The sequence below is a fragment of the Galleria mellonella genome, unplaced genomic scaffold (genome assembly GCF_026898425.1).
Source record: "Galleria mellonella isolate WM207_F2 unplaced genomic scaffold, CSIRO_AGI_GalMel_v1 utg312, whole genome shotgun sequence".
Lineage (NCBI taxonomy): Eukaryota > Metazoa > Arthropoda > Insecta > Lepidoptera > Pyralidae > Galleria > Galleria mellonella.
This window is the reverse complement of record NW_026442074.1, coordinates 7,544,201-7,562,690: the sequence shown is the minus strand read 5'-3', so window position 1 is coordinate 7,562,690 and position 18,490 is coordinate 7,544,201. Positions and strand designations below refer to the sequence as shown.

The 18,490-nt window shown below is 32.8% G+C and overlaps 1 protein-coding gene across 4 annotated transcripts; it reads right to left on the bottom strand.

Moving 5' to 3' along the window:
• Positions 1-395: 395 nt before the first annotated feature.
• Positions 396-18,269, bottom strand: LOC113513301 (luciferin 4-monooxygenase-like). 4 transcript variants are annotated; one of them, XM_052896041.1, is made up of 12 exons: positions 18,240-18,269; positions 8,135-8,297; positions 6,960-7,167; positions 6,254-6,452; positions 5,842-5,964; positions 4,660-4,834; positions 3,956-4,096; positions 3,074-3,199; positions 2,042-2,125; positions 1,528-1,674; positions 933-1,098; positions 396-711 (listed from the first exon to the last, which is right to left on the bottom strand). In XM_052896041.1, the coding sequence occupies exons 1-12, from the start codon at positions 18,254-18,256 to the stop codon at positions 584-586; spliced, it is 1,677 nt and encodes a 558-aa protein (XP_052752001.1). In that variant the 5' UTR covers positions 18,257-18,269; the 3' UTR covers positions 396-583. The 4 variants fall into 4 exon arrangements, with proteins under 4 accessions (XP_052752001.1, XP_052752004.1, XP_052752002.1 ...); XM_052896044.1 differs by lacking the exon at positions 18,240-18,269 and adding an exon at positions 10,569-10,644; XM_052896042.1 differs by lacking the exon at positions 18,240-18,269 and adding an exon at positions 10,428-10,612.
• Between the last annotated feature and the right edge of the window lie 221 nt (positions 18,270-18,490).

Sequence of the window (18,490 nt, the reverse complement as noted above, 5' to 3'; positions counted from 1 at the left end):
TGTGGCCATATCATCCTAAGCGAATACAGAGGCAATAGATCATCATTATCATCATATCAGTATTTAACTGTCCACTGCTGAACATAGACCATTCCTTCGTATCCAAAAATAATTCAAACAGAAAGTTCGTGACTTAGAAATTAAAGAACGCCAATAAAGTTACCCTTTCATACTAACTCAACAACGAGGCAGTGTTAATATGGGAGGCTCGAATGTTTTATGCCATTCGGATCAGTTTTCTTTGGAGGAAATATTGATTCAATACTGATAAAACACCCTTTTAAAAACTAGCTTACCATTTTGATTTCGCCTGTATAAAAATCCCACATCACGTTATTCGAAACTGCTCAACTGATTTTAATTATTACTCCAACTTAAGAAATAATAAGATTCAATTTAAATAAATTAATTTATTTGTACTAGTTGCAGTTTTTATTTTAATTGGGTGCAGGTAAGAGCTTAAACACTATTAACTGCGTTAGTTTGTAATCTATATAACTTAAGGAATAATTATAAATTAATTATAACCTACTATGTGCAAGGGTTAAATAAAAATTATTGTATTGAGATTTTATTTCTGCATCTATTCTCTCTCGACCTGAAGAGCCATTTCCTTCAGTTTCCTTCGGTGCACTTTCGTGGAGGCGGTCATTGGTATTTCTGTCACGAATATCACACCGCCTCTCAATTGTTTTGCATCAGACAATGACTCTGGAATAAATTGATGGAAGATACTTAATAAAAGATAATTACTTAAATTAATTAAATTCTCTTCATTAGAAACCGCTTGCGTTTAATCGCTAAATCCCTAATTTAATGAACAAACAACAGTTTTAAACTATCATGATTAAACCAATCATCAAATAAAATAAAAAATAACACTTAACCACTCCGAAAACTATGTTTATAGCGTCGTAGACAAACGTTCTAACCTTGTACTAAATCCTTAATATCTTGCGCAGTAACCTCGTATCCTGGTCGAGGAACGACACAAGCAACAGGCAAATCACCACACTCAGGATCTGGTATGCCAGTCACAGCCACGTCCAGCACACCAGGGTGCTGACGGATGACACCTTCTACTTCCACTGGCGATATCTATAAAAGCATCACGTTAAAATTTTTTTAGACGAATGCTTTGTGTATTTGTCTAAAAATATCGCTCTATAAGAGTTTCTTTATAACGTTTTGGTAAGGAACCCTAAAAAAATGAAACTAAGTAGTGTCAAAAATAAAGCTTGGAGATGAATTAACACGACTAAAACTTTTGCACAGACTTGCACGCAAATGGTAAACACTGGCTAGTGTTAATATAACGACTGTCTTACTAATCGTCTATCCCTTTTTAATCATTTAGCAATGGTGTTCTTGTGTGACTGTTGCTGCATATGTTACATTTTGTCAATTGTTTCCTGAGATTATAACGTATCTTCTTATAAGAGCATTGCTAATCATCGTCAATCACATGCATGTTACTAAGACATTATATTGATATTTATTGCACTACATTGCCGGATAGATACTGACCTGAAAACTCTTATATTTTAATAGCAATTTAATCCGTTCTACGAAGAAGTAGTTCCAATTGTCATCCCTGTAAAATGTATCGCCAGTTTTGAACCAACGATCTTCAGCAAATACTTCAGCTGTTGCCTCAGGATTGTTGTAGTACTCCTAAATGAAATAAATGTTGAACTTGATGTATATTTTTTATCTTCAAAATGGAATAACTTTGAATAATATGGTAACAATACATTGTAATGTATTCGTGCTGAATTGTATAATGTAAAATCTTAAATGTATGAAGTAGAAATGGCAACTGTTAAACCAGTTTATTACGTTCACTTTCTTCCTCGCGTTTGAAAATGTTGGGAGATATTCTATTTGAAAGAAAATTTATGCAAAATATCAAAAACGTTCATAGTATCAGCACAGATTAAATAGTGTGTGAAATATATGATACTATTCATGTCTCTATGTTATGCCTATTACAATCTATCTAATAAGCCGCCAGATTGTTGGTGATTTCCTATTAACTTACTTTAAAAATTCCTGGTCCTTTTACCCAGAGTTCTCCAAGTACGTTGGGCTCCAATACGTCTTCATTATTTTGAACATTTATTAACTGTAAATGACAAATAACTATATTACGATTAATTTTATAATTTTATTGACATCATAAGGCGCGTCTCTTGCCATTGAACCACGGCCTTCGTACTCGAGTCTCTGTAAACTGGATATAGAATACGTCCAGGAGCATCGGTTGTCATCTGTGATGCGGAATCGATAAGAGTATATCTTGGCATATCTATACTTGGTAAGGATTTAGGTGATAACAAAATAAACAGGGGTGATGCTTCGGAACTCTCTGATGTTGATAAATGTGGGAAAATATAAAACAAGGGGAGAATTAGACGATTCTCCAACGTATTTAGAATTAGCGTCCTTGAGTGTTTTTTCTTTGATGTGATACTGGACTTAGAATATTGGGAACGTCAACATAGTAGCGCGTTTTACCTCCCGTTCGTTCCCGACAATACCAACGTGTACCTTCACCTATATATACTAGTATAAGTAACTATTGCCTCTCGGTTGCTGCGATGGCATAAGAGCTGACCTAACCGAAGATCGGAGAGAATAACGACAGAAGTATGGGTCATGCAGGATGTTTCAAATCAATTCATACTCGTCTTGATGGTGATAAATTTGGCCATGAAAATAGTGTTTATACAACATAACCTACAGTTCTTCAGGGTGGGCTCGCCTTTAGGTTGGAAAATAATTACAGTCGCTTTATACCCTTGGATTTTGGAAGTAAGAAAACTAATGAAATAGACCAATTCTAGAGGGCGCATGAACATAAAATATACACTTGATTTGATAGTTAGGAACACAAATGTGAACTGGATCTAATTTAGTACAGTAGTTTTTGTGTGATGCCGACACAAACATATAGAGAGAGAAAAATTGTAAAAAATATTATTTTGACACCTTTAATCATTTTTGTAAATATCTATCTATGTACAGACATTCTCTAGTTATAACTTTAATATATGTAAACAGTAAGTCTTACCCTGTATTCGAAGCATCCTAAAGGTTTCCCACAGGACCCAGGAGGTGGATAGTCAACATTAAAACCAATGCTGGTCAGCTCACTCATTCCATAAGCGTTGACTACTTCGGTTTCTGGAGATATTGCCTGTTACAAAATCAGAAGTAATTTTTGACGCTTACTAATATTATAAAAAGGAAACATTTGATTTTTAGTTTGTAATGGATGAATTAAAAAAAAATTAAACCGGTTTTAAAAATTCTTTCACCTATAGAAAACTAAATTATCAGCAAGTTATATAACATAGGCTATATTTTACTTATTTAAATGTTAAAAATCCCTGCCCTAACTATCCGTGCGAAGTCGGGACGGGTCGCATATATAATATAAAAATACCGTGTCATGATACTCGTTCATGCTAATCTCCGAGAATCTACAACCGATTTTAATAATATTTTGTACATGTATACTATTATATATTTACTTTAACTTGTGAGATAGGTCAGTTTTTATCCCGGTAAGAAAAAACTGATTCTACAGGTAATAAGGTAATATAAAAAACGTCCATTTTAATTTGCGTCCATAATTTAAATTTAATTTCGTGATAGTCACCACCCAGTAATACATATATTATATATTGTGAGAAAGAGGTCAGAGAGTTATATTCAGCAGTGGACGATGATTACGATATAGTTAATCATGATATAGATGATGAATTTTAAATTCTTACAAATATTATAAATGTGAAAGTGTATTCTTTGTTAGTTCTTGACATTTTAACCATTCAACCAATCGTCGTCAAAATATGGTATAAAAGTGTTATTTTGGATTGACGTAAGTTATTTTTTTTATCCCGATTAATAATTGTTCGCGGGTAGTGAGATATAATATAACGTTACTTACATTTATTTCGTCAACAAGTTCCGGAGGTACAGCACTACCAGCGAGGTAAATTTGCTCGAAACATGTAAAGTCACACTGATCTCTATTTCCGGGTTTTATAAGTGTCGTTATGAATGTTGGTGATAAAACCGTGAATGTTGGCTAAAAAGTAATACATTAAATGGATTTCTTTAATTAACTATCTGGGAAGACGGCAGTGCAGACATTGTTTAAGTGTGTGAGCTGCATTTTAGACTATCGTCTAACATTACATGAGATTGTATTTCGGTTCGAGTGGGATATGATAGCTAAATTACAGAGTACGGAAAGATAATACATTGGTTCTAAGGAAAGCTAATGCATAAAGGGTAACACGGATATGGCAATATACTTGATGATGTTCGTGGTTATCTTTATGGTCATAGACAATGGTTACTATTTTCAATTATGTGTGCCATCAACTTGGTTGCTATTATAATATGCATAAAAAATTTGTAACAATAAAATAGAAATTATGAATCTGTCATCAGTTATGCTTGTCTAGATATTTTTGTATGTGGGGATTTTGTTTTTTTTAATTAAGAAAGTTATTTAAATAAATGAATAGTTGTCATTAAAATGTATAATTCCTTTGTTATAGAGTTTTTTTTTTGTTAAATGACTAGGGCTTGTACTAAATTGTTTAAGAATAATATGTATCAATTGACCGAAGTTATGTTACTTACCCGATACGTATTAATAAGATGATAAGCGTGTTCCGGCGTCAGTTGAAGCGAAGTTTGCAGTCGGGTGATTTTTACAATCGGACACGTAATAAATTGCATGATTGCTGTCAACCACTGTAGTGGAGAACCAACTAAAGCCAAGCGAGTGGGCGTAGGAAAATTGAAGTGTCTAGACCTGTTTTTGAATTTTTCTAATTTATAATACTTGGCTTTAATTTTAATTCATAAATGTAAAAGTAAATTTTGCTTTTTAATGACAGAATACAGGGATACCATAAGTGTTACAGTATATTCCAAGCATCGTCAATAAAGTTTTAACAGTGTGTAAATCAAAATTTGGTAGTTTTGCAAATATTAGCAAAACATTTTTTTTTATTATTGTTAAGCTATTGCTTCAATACGAGACAATTGTTTAAAATCGAGATTTCTGATCTGTTCACATAAACTGTACTATTGTAAATAGCCGAATCAAATTCAAATAATAAACTATAAAAAATTACTTATACACTGTTAGAACTTTACTGACGATTTACGTGGTGCTGTCCAAATCTATAGACGACGATTGCTATAAGTATTACTACTACCACTCGCGTGAAAGTACTACTCTCTAATGTCGAGAGTCTTCAGGTTTCCTTCGTCGTACTAGAGAAAAGGGGTCCACCCCGAGGCGCTCACATGACCCTCCCAGGAGGGCTTAGAAGACATGCCGTCGTTTTTATATCAGAGTGTAAAACACAAAGGCCTCTGATATCGCTTACTTCCTCCTTCAGAGAGCACTTTACATGTGCTATAGAAGACACTGATTGTATTTGAAAATATTGTAGTTTAAGTTTAAGCTGAGATTTTATTCCGATCTCCGGATTGCGCTCAAACATAGCCCGATTGGCCATGTGGTCCCGGCAAAGATTGGGCTACCCGTTCCTTTTCTGCGGGTGTCGTAAGAGGCGACTAAAGGAACATTATGGTTGAGGGGTGAGTAGCAGCGTTCCTCTTAAAACATTTCTCTAAGTCAAATTACGGTTGCCAACCCGCCTGCCAAGTAACTATTGGCAAAGCTCCCCTTATGTTGAGTAGTGGACGGTTAACAGTTGAAATGATAGTTATATTATGTCCGTCTGACCATTTTTGTTACAATATTTCATTGGCTAATTTGGTATTGTGAGTTATATAGCAAAATCTTACCATAAATGTGGGTTTGTTATAATAAGATTTTTATGAGTAACAGCTGCAGCTTTGGGTAGACCAGTGGTGCCACTAGTTGCCACCAAAAGTGCTATAGCCTCCTCAGGATCAAAATCGTTTGGCCTAAAAACAAAGTAAAGCTAATTTTTATCATGATATTGCTTGGTATTTGCAGATAATTCATCTTCAGGTTAAGTGGTATTACGTGATATTGGCGATATTTTAACTGTAGTTTAAAAAGGGACCTATTTTTCTATCGTTACGTAGGTATTTCATAGTGTAATGGAATTAATAAATACCTAGTCACTTTGAATCACTTTTTGCATCATTTTTTTGAAAAATTATTAGTAATGGGGTTTAACAGTCCTATTGTTAGGAATATACCCTAAGTTTTTTTAGTTTCAGTACTAACTTGAAATCTTCAGTAGGAGTTTCATCACCATATTCTTCTAGAAACTCGGAGAAACTGCAAAGATAGTCTCCTTTGTCGAACGTTATTATTTTCGTATCCATCTCTAAATCGTTTAAAGCCAATTGTATATCTGGAGCCTTTTCGCTTTGGCAGAACACTACTTTAGGTTTATCCACATTAAAACAATTTCGAAGTTCCGCTGAAATAGTTTGTAATCAGTATTTACATGTACTCCATTATTATGCATTTTTATGCTGTCTACCTGTATTTTTAGAATATATAATAACTTGTAGGTATATAATTTCGTTGCATCTCAGCATTAAAGAATGTAAGGTGCGAATAACATTTTTGAAGATATAATTTTAATATTTTATCAGAGGGAAACTTTGTACAAAAGTCGTTTGCTTGGGCACCTTTGTCCTATTCGTGTTTCTACCGTGAAGCAGTTGTGTTTGCATGGCTGTGTTTCAGTTTCAAGAGTGGGATATGGCAGTGAATTTACAGGATATAGAAGAATAACACCTGAGTCCTCAGAAATGGCAACGCATGGAGGCTATCATGGCGAAACAGTATACTCTGTTATGTCCATGGTACTGTTCATGTTTGTAGGCGACGGTTACCACTTTCCATCAGGTGAGCCGTCAGCTTGTTTGCCATTCTAAGTTGTATAAAAAAATAGGTTTAGACACATAGATAGAATACTCACTGACACCCAGAGTTCTGTCAACTGCAGCAATAATAATGCCGAGATAAAAAGCTGCATAGAACGGAATCGAGAGATCCACATGGCTAGGAGCCATCAAAATTATGACGTCACCAGTTTCTAAGCCCATGTTTTTAAAAGCAATGGCACATCGCACTGATCTCTCCAAGGTCTCTCCGTACGTGATCGATTCTCCTGTTGCTCCATCGATCTGTAGGGAAAATTTTATAATTTTTTTTAACATAGAGATGGCAAATATATATTGGATATACAGTGGTTGGATAGACATAAAAGATGGTTTCGGGAGCGCGAGGAGGTCAACCTACCAAGTTATATTGTTACTAATGGAGCTACTAATTCCTATTACTAACAATCTTTACCCAATTATAAATTTTTGGTGCAAAATAGGCTTTTCATGTAGCTTTTGTTTTAAATTTATAAATAACATATTACGTATACTGTTAAATATATATTATATGGTGAAATTTAAATTAGTGAAACTCAATATTTTTTCCAAAGAAATTTGAGACAAAACGAGTTTTTTTTTAACTCAACACTGATATTTGACTTTGAATTTAAGTGTAGCATTATTAACGCTATTCATACAAAATCAAGGTCAAAATATATTTTATTTACTGAGGTCGTCTATCTTATTTACTCTATGTTCCCTATACTGCATTCTGTTGCAAATAAAACACAATGTGTGCATTGTGCATCATTACAGTCATGTTGTTATTCATATCAAATAGGAAGGATAGAATATCTAAATAAATGGTCATGGAATATATTTATACGATAGCTTTATACCATGTATTTCTTTATTTATACTTTTGCACATATTAAAATATGTCTACAGGGCGGACTTATTGCCTGATGGCATTCTCTACCAGTCCACCGTAACGCTAAACAGAGGAGTAAATGGTGATGCATTGGTTTAACAAAAATGAATATTATAGATAACAATAGTAATACATTTTAAGATGTAAATAACTATTAGTAATACATATTTATATAGTAAATATATAAGTCATAGCTAATCATATAATAGTATATATAGATTGAAGCTCTTCATTGTTGTAATAATTTATTATAGTTTTATTGCAGTTTATTTTTATATAATATTATAACAAGAAACTAAAATTTTATACCTATAATTATTTAAATGTGAACCAACAAACCATCATCACAAAGTCAGGGTCGTCTTTGAAGCTCTGTAATATGATCTTCCCCAGGTGGAACCGATCGCTTGGTATTCCGGTCTCGGCGACTATACGAGACGTTAACTCATTCATAAACCACTGTACCGCATCGTTCGACCGTCTTGAAAATTTTGCCATTTTGCTGTAATTCATGAATAATGTAATGAGTTACATTTTATTTTATTTGACTCCAAAAATAACCAGCCTCTCTTAATTAGAAATCCTCAACAAGATCACAAAATAAACCATCATAAAAGTAATAAGTTAGAACCTAACACTTTTGATTAAAACTGACTTATGTAAGTATTATTATATAAGTATATTGATTTAAATAACCAGTTATTATGATTTAAAAACTAAATTACTTAAACGATTCTGGTAAAAATTCTAAAGAACGTATGTCCTTTCTGAAAGTATGTCCTTTCTAATAAAAAAAAAAAGTACAAATTGGTTTATGACTCATAGAATTATAAACTAACAAAATAAAAAAAAAATACCATTTTGAATTGAGAATTTTCACCTTTTGAAATCGCTTATAAATAATAAAATTCGATACAAAACAACTATTGAATATTTCGAGAATTTCATTTTAATAATAATTTAATATATGGCAGTGCAATGGATCAAACCAGGATTTATATCTCATTCTCCAACAAAAAAACATCAAGATGCAAATGGTTCTAATGATAGAATCATTTTAGTTAGTTCTAGCATGATAAAGAAGAAGACACTAGATGTCGCTATCTTATTTTATCTTATAGACTTACTAGAGATAGTGATTTTATAGATCGTTTGCCAGTTTTTCACTTATTTAGGTTGTCATCAAATGCATTTTTTTCGCCAATTGTGAAGCAATTTTGTATATTTTGTACTACTTTTTACCCGCGACTGTGTCCACGTAATCAGAATATGTTGCGATATTCTTCTCCATACCAAATACTATGTGTATGCTAAATTAAATGACGATAGTCGTTAAAACACCAAAGGTCATACACAAACTTATTTTTATATTTATAAATTATTTATTTAATCGTAAATCATTGCTGTGTACTTCCGACATAGAATCGGTCACCCCTTCCTTTTCTGTGGGTGTCGTAAGAGGTGACTAAGGAAACTTAATGGTCAAGGAATGTGCAGCAGCGTCTTTTTTAAGACATCGCCAAAACCTAACTGCGGTTGCCAACCCCAGGCGGGTTGCATGGCAACTGCTGGCAAAACTCCCCTTATGATGAAGGATTATGCTCACCAGTGAGCAGTTATCGACTGATATAATAATAATGATATATCAGCTGAGTATATAATTACATAAAATAGCAAAGTTATTATTTTTGTATATAAGGCTGTTAGAACCCATTACTGACTATCCTTTTCCTCTGAATTGATAGTGTTTATGTTCTTCCACTTTTCAGACGCTCAAGTCATTTCTGCCATCACACTAGGCCAGAGGTGCTTTGACTTGGGTGACCTACACCACACCATGCCACGGTACACCCTACCTAGACATACTTACTTGCAACCTTGCAGGGTCTATCGATCGTAGTCTAACAATATTGTGATAAATCGCCAGTAGTTCATGTTTGAGAACACCTGTACTCATGAATTATTTACAGAAAGCTTCCATGAATTTATTATTTTTATACTATGTATAAAAATTTGTAATACCGTTGCCTATTAATACTCATAATTATGAATAACGCAAAATAAGTTGTATCGTACACAATACTTCTAGTGCGTTATCATTCTTTAGAACCTACATTAACACAATTGAAATTAGATAAGGTCAAATAAACATCGTAATCAGTTGATTACGAAAAAAATTATTTAGTTTAATTATTGTATATATATTTTTTATTTCTTATTACATTCCGTAATGTGGTTGGTAAATAATACTTCAACTTCAATTATGGACCCTGTCGGGAGCAGCAAGTAGGAAAGAGGAGAACAACTTTTTTTTTTACTTTACTTTCTTTATGAGTTTATTGCAATATTATCCAGTCATTATTATTGTTTCTCGATAGGTACGTATTTTCTGTATAATTATTATTATTCATTATTTAAGTTAGTTATTGAATATATTCTATAGTTTATAATTATTCATATTCATATTGTAAAAAGTTATTAAAAAATTATTTATTAATAAAATTTCAGTAATATCAGTTTAAGTTATATCATTACTAATCACTATGAAGTCATTCAACTTTTTATTGCACTAATTAAAAAAATACAAGCATAGATACATGTAATAATAAAAATTATAATATTAAATACACACCATGTATCTATTTAATCACTTACAATAGAGTATTGGATCTGTCACTTGTCCTTTATTATAATATAACAGAATTTTTTCCTATAAAAGTTTATCTCTACAAGTACATCTTTATCACTATTAAATTAACAAATAACTACTCACAAATAGACGTTCTATCTCAACAAAGGACCACTTACTTCTACTTCCAACAATAAAACATAACAACTTTATAAATTGCCATTATGGCTGTGTACATATATAATTTCCACACGATAAGGTCTAGTTACACTGACCGTAACAGAAACTTATTTTTCTTGATTAATAAGTATTATATATTAAAATATTATTAATAATGAATTTATTGATTGAAATTTATTTATGCATATCGTTATTATTTTTTTTTTGTATTGTATATTACGATAGTGACTGAGAAAGAATATAAAGTAATATTCGATTAAGAGACCAAAGCATAATACCGAGTTCAGAAAAAGAAAAATCAGAAGTAAAATTTTGTAATATAAAATTTACACAAATAATAATTAATATTATAAATATTAGTTTATAAATATTAGTTTATATTTTGTTGTATCAGCTATTAATTATGTTATGGCCACTTCTGAACATAGCTTAAGAGTTATGCCCGTAGTTACCACGCTTGGCAGGCAGGTTGGCAACCGCATTTTTACTTTTGATGGTGTTTTTAGAGAAACGTCGCTGCCTATCCTTCCACCATAAGCTCTCGCCTCTTACGACACCCATGGGAAAGGATGCAGTAACCTATTCTATTCTGGGACCTATACGGGTTATTAAATATTTATATTTTTATAAAAAATAAAATATATATAAATAATACTGGACATATTACACAACGCCATCTAATCTTAAACTAAGCAGAAGTTTCATTACTATTATTGTGGTATTTGACAACTTAGAACTTTAGAACTTGAATACTTATTTTGCAAATAAATACATATTATAGATAGAAAACACCCAAATACATCAATCATCAATACAAAAGTTTGTGTTTGTGTGAATCAAACTCGCGGCTAAAAGAAAGCAAAACGGTGTGTTAGGCCGCTAGAATTTCAAGGTTGTTAGGTTAGTTATAACTATACTAAGCCACTTGGCCAACATGGTATTAATTATACACTAATATCCTCTTTGACACGTTACAGTACAATTTTATATTACAGGTACAATAAATAGGTTAAATGTAAACACAATGTATGATATACTCGTAACAGAAAAGAAAAATAGATACAATAGTATAGAGATGACACCAGTTTTCCTCGTCTATAGACTTGGATGGAAATTTAAAAGCGTTTGTATACAAAAAGCATACATTTTGCTTATAAATTCTGTTGCGATGGTAAAATAAATAGTAGCATGCCAATATAAATTATAAACATTTTTTTTACAACGCAGGGGGCAAACGAGCTTGCGGCTCACCTGATGGTAAGTAACTACCGCCGCCTATGATCCCCACAACACCAACGGCATTTCTGATGTGCTGCCGGCCTTTTAAAAAGGAATATGCTCTTTTCTTGAAGGTTATGATGTCGTATCGGTTCGAAAACATACTCGACTCATACATTCATTGGAAATGTATGAAGGGTATCATGAACAATACTGTATAGTGTTATTTCCATGGTATTGTACATGTCTTTAGGCGACAGATATCATATTCCATCAGGTAAACCGTCACCTTGTTTTCCAAATAATTTAGATACGTATATGGAAAGATAAAAACAATTGCGACAAATTAGATACCTTTACCATTAGCTACAGTGGAGAAGGGATTGTTAGTAATGTAAACTACCACTCCCATTGTCAGCAATATATCCTGTCAGGTTGACCTCCACGTGCACCCCCTGGAAACCATCGTGTTGAATTGCAGGTGAATTTATCACGATGGTTAACAGATAACTGACCTGTCTTTTCATTCTCATCTAATCATTACTTATTGGTGCTCCGCCAGCGTATACCGTTAGCGCAGGTGGGATTGCCACTCTATCGTAACCATTAAAAAATATTAGCTACAAAACTTTATCTATTACAAATCGTTTATCCATCTAGTTCCCTAGGCACGTAGCAAACGAATCTATTGATAACATCGTTATCGCTAACGAGTCTATGAGATAGAATGAGACGGCAACGTCCGGTGTCTTGTTCTTTTTCGTTCGTTCCTTTAGAGAGCACTAACCGAAACGATTCTGTAAATAGAGTCGTTTGTCACATGCCTACGAGGCCTGTTTGCGTTAAATATTGGGGTAGAATAACTCTTTGGTAATTTTCATACAAGTAAATTATAAGGTTTTTTTTATACCACAAAGGGGACAAACAATCATCTGACCGTTTACAATCAGACGGACTATAGTTTATAGACGCCTGCAACACTAGGAGTGTCACGTGCACGTTGCCGGCCCTGGAGAAACATTCATATATGCTTTTTAAAGAACCTCATACTGTGTAGTCTCTAGGAAAAACCTTGGTAAACGTAGGCACTGTTTTGCATGTGTGACCCGGGCTTATTTCGCGTCATAATACTATTTGTAATTATGATTACTATCGAGTAGTTTCATGATTACATGCCAGTAATTTTAGTGCCCAATCATAAATCTCATCAACCGACATCAAAGAAGGAAGTTATCAAAACTGATGTAAGTTTTTTGTCAGTTCGGCTGTTGTTTTTTTTATGCAACTTAGAATGGCAAAAAAGCTGACGACCAATCTGATGGAAAGTAGTAACCATCTCCTAGAGACTTGAACAAAATCATGTACATAACGTATGTACATATGTCATTATATCATAATTATGCATTTACAGAATAGTTTTATATATATTCTTTATTGCACTTGAACAGAAGATACAGCGATTAGTTTAACTACTTATTAGCAAGGGTGGGATTATCTCTAAAAGAGATCTTTTCCAGCCAACCCAATGGAGTTAGAGATAAAATAATTAGCAAGTAATCTAGAATAGACTTTATATCAATTTTGAAATAATTATAATAATTTTTAATAATAATTTTTTTATAACGTTAATATTTAAAATCTTTTGTTTTTCATTAATTTCCGAAAACACTCAAGCAATTTCTCTAAAGTTCTGTATACGCGCATTGTTTGCTCTGATTAGAGATAAAGGAAAGTTTTTATCTGGATAGGAAAAAAATGGACGGTAAGCAATCATATATATAATCTATGACTGATGACTTGAGTTCCTTTACAAGCCTATATCTACTACTATTACCACCACTAACCAACCTAGGCATTCCCAACATCAGAAAAAGTGCAGATATGTTACCGGTCTTTTAAGGAATATGTTTTTTTTAACTTAAAGATGTCGTATTTATTCGGAAATATTATGATTAATATAATAATATAATTATTACAGTCTTATTGAAATAACTCGCTTTATTGTGTGTAAATTAACTGATCATCAGAATATTTAGTGTATGTGATATAAAGACAAAGTGTTGAGGCGTTTTTATATTGATAAACCGACATAAAAACGCTAATTATAACACATTTTTATTTTCATATTTTGTCCTATGTAATTCGAGTAGAAATAAATTCGCATAAATTCGCAGAAATAAAATATATTTAAAAATAAATAAACCTACACTAAATATAAATCAGCGCCATCTAGTATTAATTTGTTGTTTGATTTATTAAAACAATTAACGATGATACACCACGCCGGCATACACAGACCATCAGTGTATGCCGACCGAAGAACCCAGCGACCCGGAGGTGGTCGCCTCCGGAGTTGAAGCCGGGGTAGTGGGGTATACCCCGAGGCCCCTACCTCGCCCGCCTACATATCATCCGGCGGGCAAGAGATGTCCTTGTTGTTACGATGAAATCAATGAACTACTGGACTAATCTTGGTTCCAACAAGGTTCTTGGCCCTCCCCGGAATAAGGAAAACTCTTTACATACATAACTAGATATATTTTTCATGTTATTTTGTTTATTACGATATCTAACATAGGATTATCTGTTATACCTTTAATTTGATAATTTGCCTAGTAACGTGATTTGTAAACTTTAAATATCCTTGACGAATTGTAGGTACCAATTATTAATACATTACGGAAAGCAAACATTAGTTGATTATGAACCATCAGTATACAGGGTGAAATCGAAATCTATAGCAGTTTTTACAGACATACAAGCTTTTTCCGAAATTCCGAAGTTTCGGACTCTCTAAATAACTCGTGTAAACAAAAACACGAAGTTTTTGTTTACATCTAAATCTGGCCAGTAAATGGAGCTTAACATTTTGTTCGTCATAAATCCTACCATAAAAGTCTCAAGGAATAATATTTTCTTATTTTTAATATTTTTAAACGGTAAGTATCATGTAATTTTAACATTAAATTTGTATTTCGTTCGGCTCCGAAATTTCGGAAAACATTTCATGGTAGGTCCTCTAAGCATAAAGTAGCTACTAAGAATAAATGAATGAATAAAAACTCTTGATTATTCCCTTCAAAGAATGTTACAGATTATAATGATATTCCCCCCTATTGTTAAATAGGGGAGAAAGGGATTGTTAGTAATGGAGACTGAGAATCCCATTGCTAGCAATATACCTAACCAGGTCGACCTCCTCGTGGTTCTCCCTGGAAACTACATATCCTGGGTAATTCCTGATGAATTCATCATGATGGGCTAACTGGCCTGTTTTCATTCTCATCGATCACCCTTCACTGGTGCTCCGCCAGCGTATCCTGTTAGCGCAGGCAGGGTTACCATACCATTTTCACCCATAAAAAAAAAAAGATTAACAATATCTATACAAACAAAATGAATACTTAATTACATAAACTTTATTATACCTATAAAAGCAAGATGAGGAGGCAACAAGGCCTTTTCGCTAAATAGCGATCTCTTTCAGGTTACCTTAAGATGTAGAAGAATAATTAAAATTGTGTCTGGTCAAGGCACAAGTATACCAAATTTTATAGTGATTGGTAAAGTCGTTAACGGGCTATAACGTAACAAACAAACTTTCACATATATAATTTTTTTTTATACAACTGAGAATGGCAAACAAGCTGTCGGCCCACCTGATGGAAAGTGGTAACCGTCGCCTATAAAAATGAGCAGTACCGTGGACATAACAGAGTACACTGTTTCGCCCGTGATACTTCCCATGCGTTGCCATTCCTGAGGACTAAGGTGTTATTCCTCTGTACCTAGTAAATTCACGCCATATTCCACCCTTTAAACCGAAGCACAGCCAAACACAACCGCTTCACGGTTGAAACACGAATGGGACAGAGGTACTCAAGCAATCGATTTTTGTACAAAGTCTCCTTCTGGAAAGGATATTACTAGGGATTAATTTTTTTTCTATTCACCTGTATAAAAATAGTGTTTAGGTACTATTCGTATAATATAATATTGCGACCTCATAGTGTTTTTCGTTATTACATTGTATTGTAATGTTTCTTTGTTGATAATTATTAAATATCGGCAAACAAAAAATTGTCTGTGAATTGTATGTTTTGTGGTAGAGATCTGGCAAATAAGAGCATAAGATATATTTTAATTAAAAATATTCTTTAAGAAACGTCTGTAAAAGTAATTCACAAGTCTCGATAGTACATTTTTTTATGGGTGATAATGAAATGCTAACTCAGCCTGCGCTATCGGTATACGCTGGCAGGGCACCAGTGAACGATGATAGGCGAAGATGAAAGCAGGTCAGTTAGCTTATCATGACGAATTCCACTAGAATTTACTACGATGGTTTCCAGGAGGAACCGCGTGTAGGTCGACCTGATAGGGTGTATTGCTAGCATTATTAACAATCCATTTTCGCCCACGTAGTACATTAGGTTGATAGACTACCTTACTATAACTATTAATATAGACAGACAGGTTGATTTGTGACTTTATTTTTTTATATAATCTAAGTATTGTCTATATTTTTATTTTTTTTTTTATTTTTTTAATCAATTAATTAATTTAATTAGCAAATTAATTTGTTACAGCACATGTTGCAGCGGCCACGTTGGCAACAACAAATAAAAAGTTTGCTTTCTATTTTTAATAAGTCTAACTGTTATTGTTGTTGACGGTAAATGTTTTTTTTTTCTTTCTTTCAAATGTGTGTTAATCGTCTAGAACTTAGAGAATAAGTCTTTTTTGGCTTTAAATATATCCAGAACTATTTATTTATTTATATATATTAATGTTATAAAGAGGAAGAATTAGATTTTTTGTATGTTTGTTTGTTTGTTATGAATTAACTCAAAAATACTCAACTGAGTTTAAAAATTATATCGCGTATAGAAAATTACATTATTAGCAATTTACATAAGCTAGAATGGAGGACGCTTATGTTCAGCAGTGGACAGACAATGGTTGATATGATGATGACGATGATGATGATTATTTTCAAAATTATTAGAGATACCTACGAAAATTATAATATACCAAGGTATAAAAAAAATTGCATATTAAAGCTAAAATAAAATGTTGATTTATCTACCAGTATGAAGCCAAGGCGAATATATCTAAATTAACTAGTGTTTGCCTGCGACTTCGTTCGCATAACCAGTATGTATATTATTTTATGTGTTTAAACGATTAGACGAGCCATTAAGGAACTAAGTGGTAACAGACAAACAAACACATTTTTACTTTTATAACATTAATAGAGATTTACTAGATTCTTATTCATACCATATCAGTCATTAACTGTCCATTGCTGAACATAAGCCTCCCCCTTTGTGGGTTTTGCCAGTAGTTACCACACTTGTCAGACGGGTTGACAACCGAAGTCAGGCAGCAGCGTCATTCTTAAAACATCTCTAAGATATTTTAAGAATGACGCTGCTGCCCGTCTCTCGCCCTCCCTTAGTCGCCTCTTACGAACTCACGAAAAAGGAAGGGGTGGCCTATTCTATGTCCGGACCACACGGCCAATATTCATATGCTATTAGACAATATGCAAGCAAAAGCTTGGTGACAATTTTGACATTTAATAAAAATAAAAAAAGAACAATAAGTAATCAACTTTATAACAAAAGGAAGCTAGGTTGGTTGCAGAACTGTTATATTATTTAAACCGTAATGAGGCAGTGCTTCACTCCATACAAATTATAGAGCATGGGAGTACACAATGGTATCGACTATATTGTAATTATTTCATGGGTAAGTATAAAGAGCTACTCTGAATTATCTATATACAGTGTTGACCTCTTTATTTTTCAAAACTATGTCAAGACTATAAAGGAATCAATAATATCTAGTATAACTATTTATTCTTATCTAATATTAATGTAGAGTTCCATTCTGTCTGTTTATTTATAAGTATATACTTTACTGCGTGATCGAGATTTTATCGATTGGCCGAGATAAAAAGTAGCTATTGTATATGTCCACATTAATTAAATGGCGTAAATCAGGACTGTTGCGTTTAAGTATAGTGTATTAATTAAAAAGTTAAATATAAATAAATAAAATTATTAAGAATTCATAATTTCTATTAAATTAAATTATAATTCAAATACACGTAGGTATTTGAGTTTGCAAAACCAAAAAAATTTTCAGCAGGCCCACTCTTGAATTCAATATCGATATCATTCCAATCTTATTTCAATGACAATTAAGTTAAAATTGGAATCGGTTTGCAGTAGTTTGCATTGGCAAGTTTCATTAATATGCATATGTCAATACAATAATGAACCGTTATATAGCGAGTATTCCAATTCTATAGTGTGAAACGTTTTAATTCCAATATCGATCTATTTGAATTTATTTCAAGAGTAACCCCACTGATATCGTGGATGTCTATGGGCGGCGGTAATCACTTACCATTTGGTGAGCTGCATGGTTGTTTGCTTCCTATAATAAAAAAAATATATACTGCAACTTTTAATATATTGTAGATTTAAATGATAGATAAAAAAAAAATGAAAATTTAACGGAAATTTCGTACAATTTAATGACTATAAAATTAATAAAATCTGACGTTTTAAATCTAATATATAAAATTCTCGTGTCACGGTGTTTGTTAAGAAACTCCTCCGAAACGGCTTTACCGATTTTTATGAAATTTTGTGTGC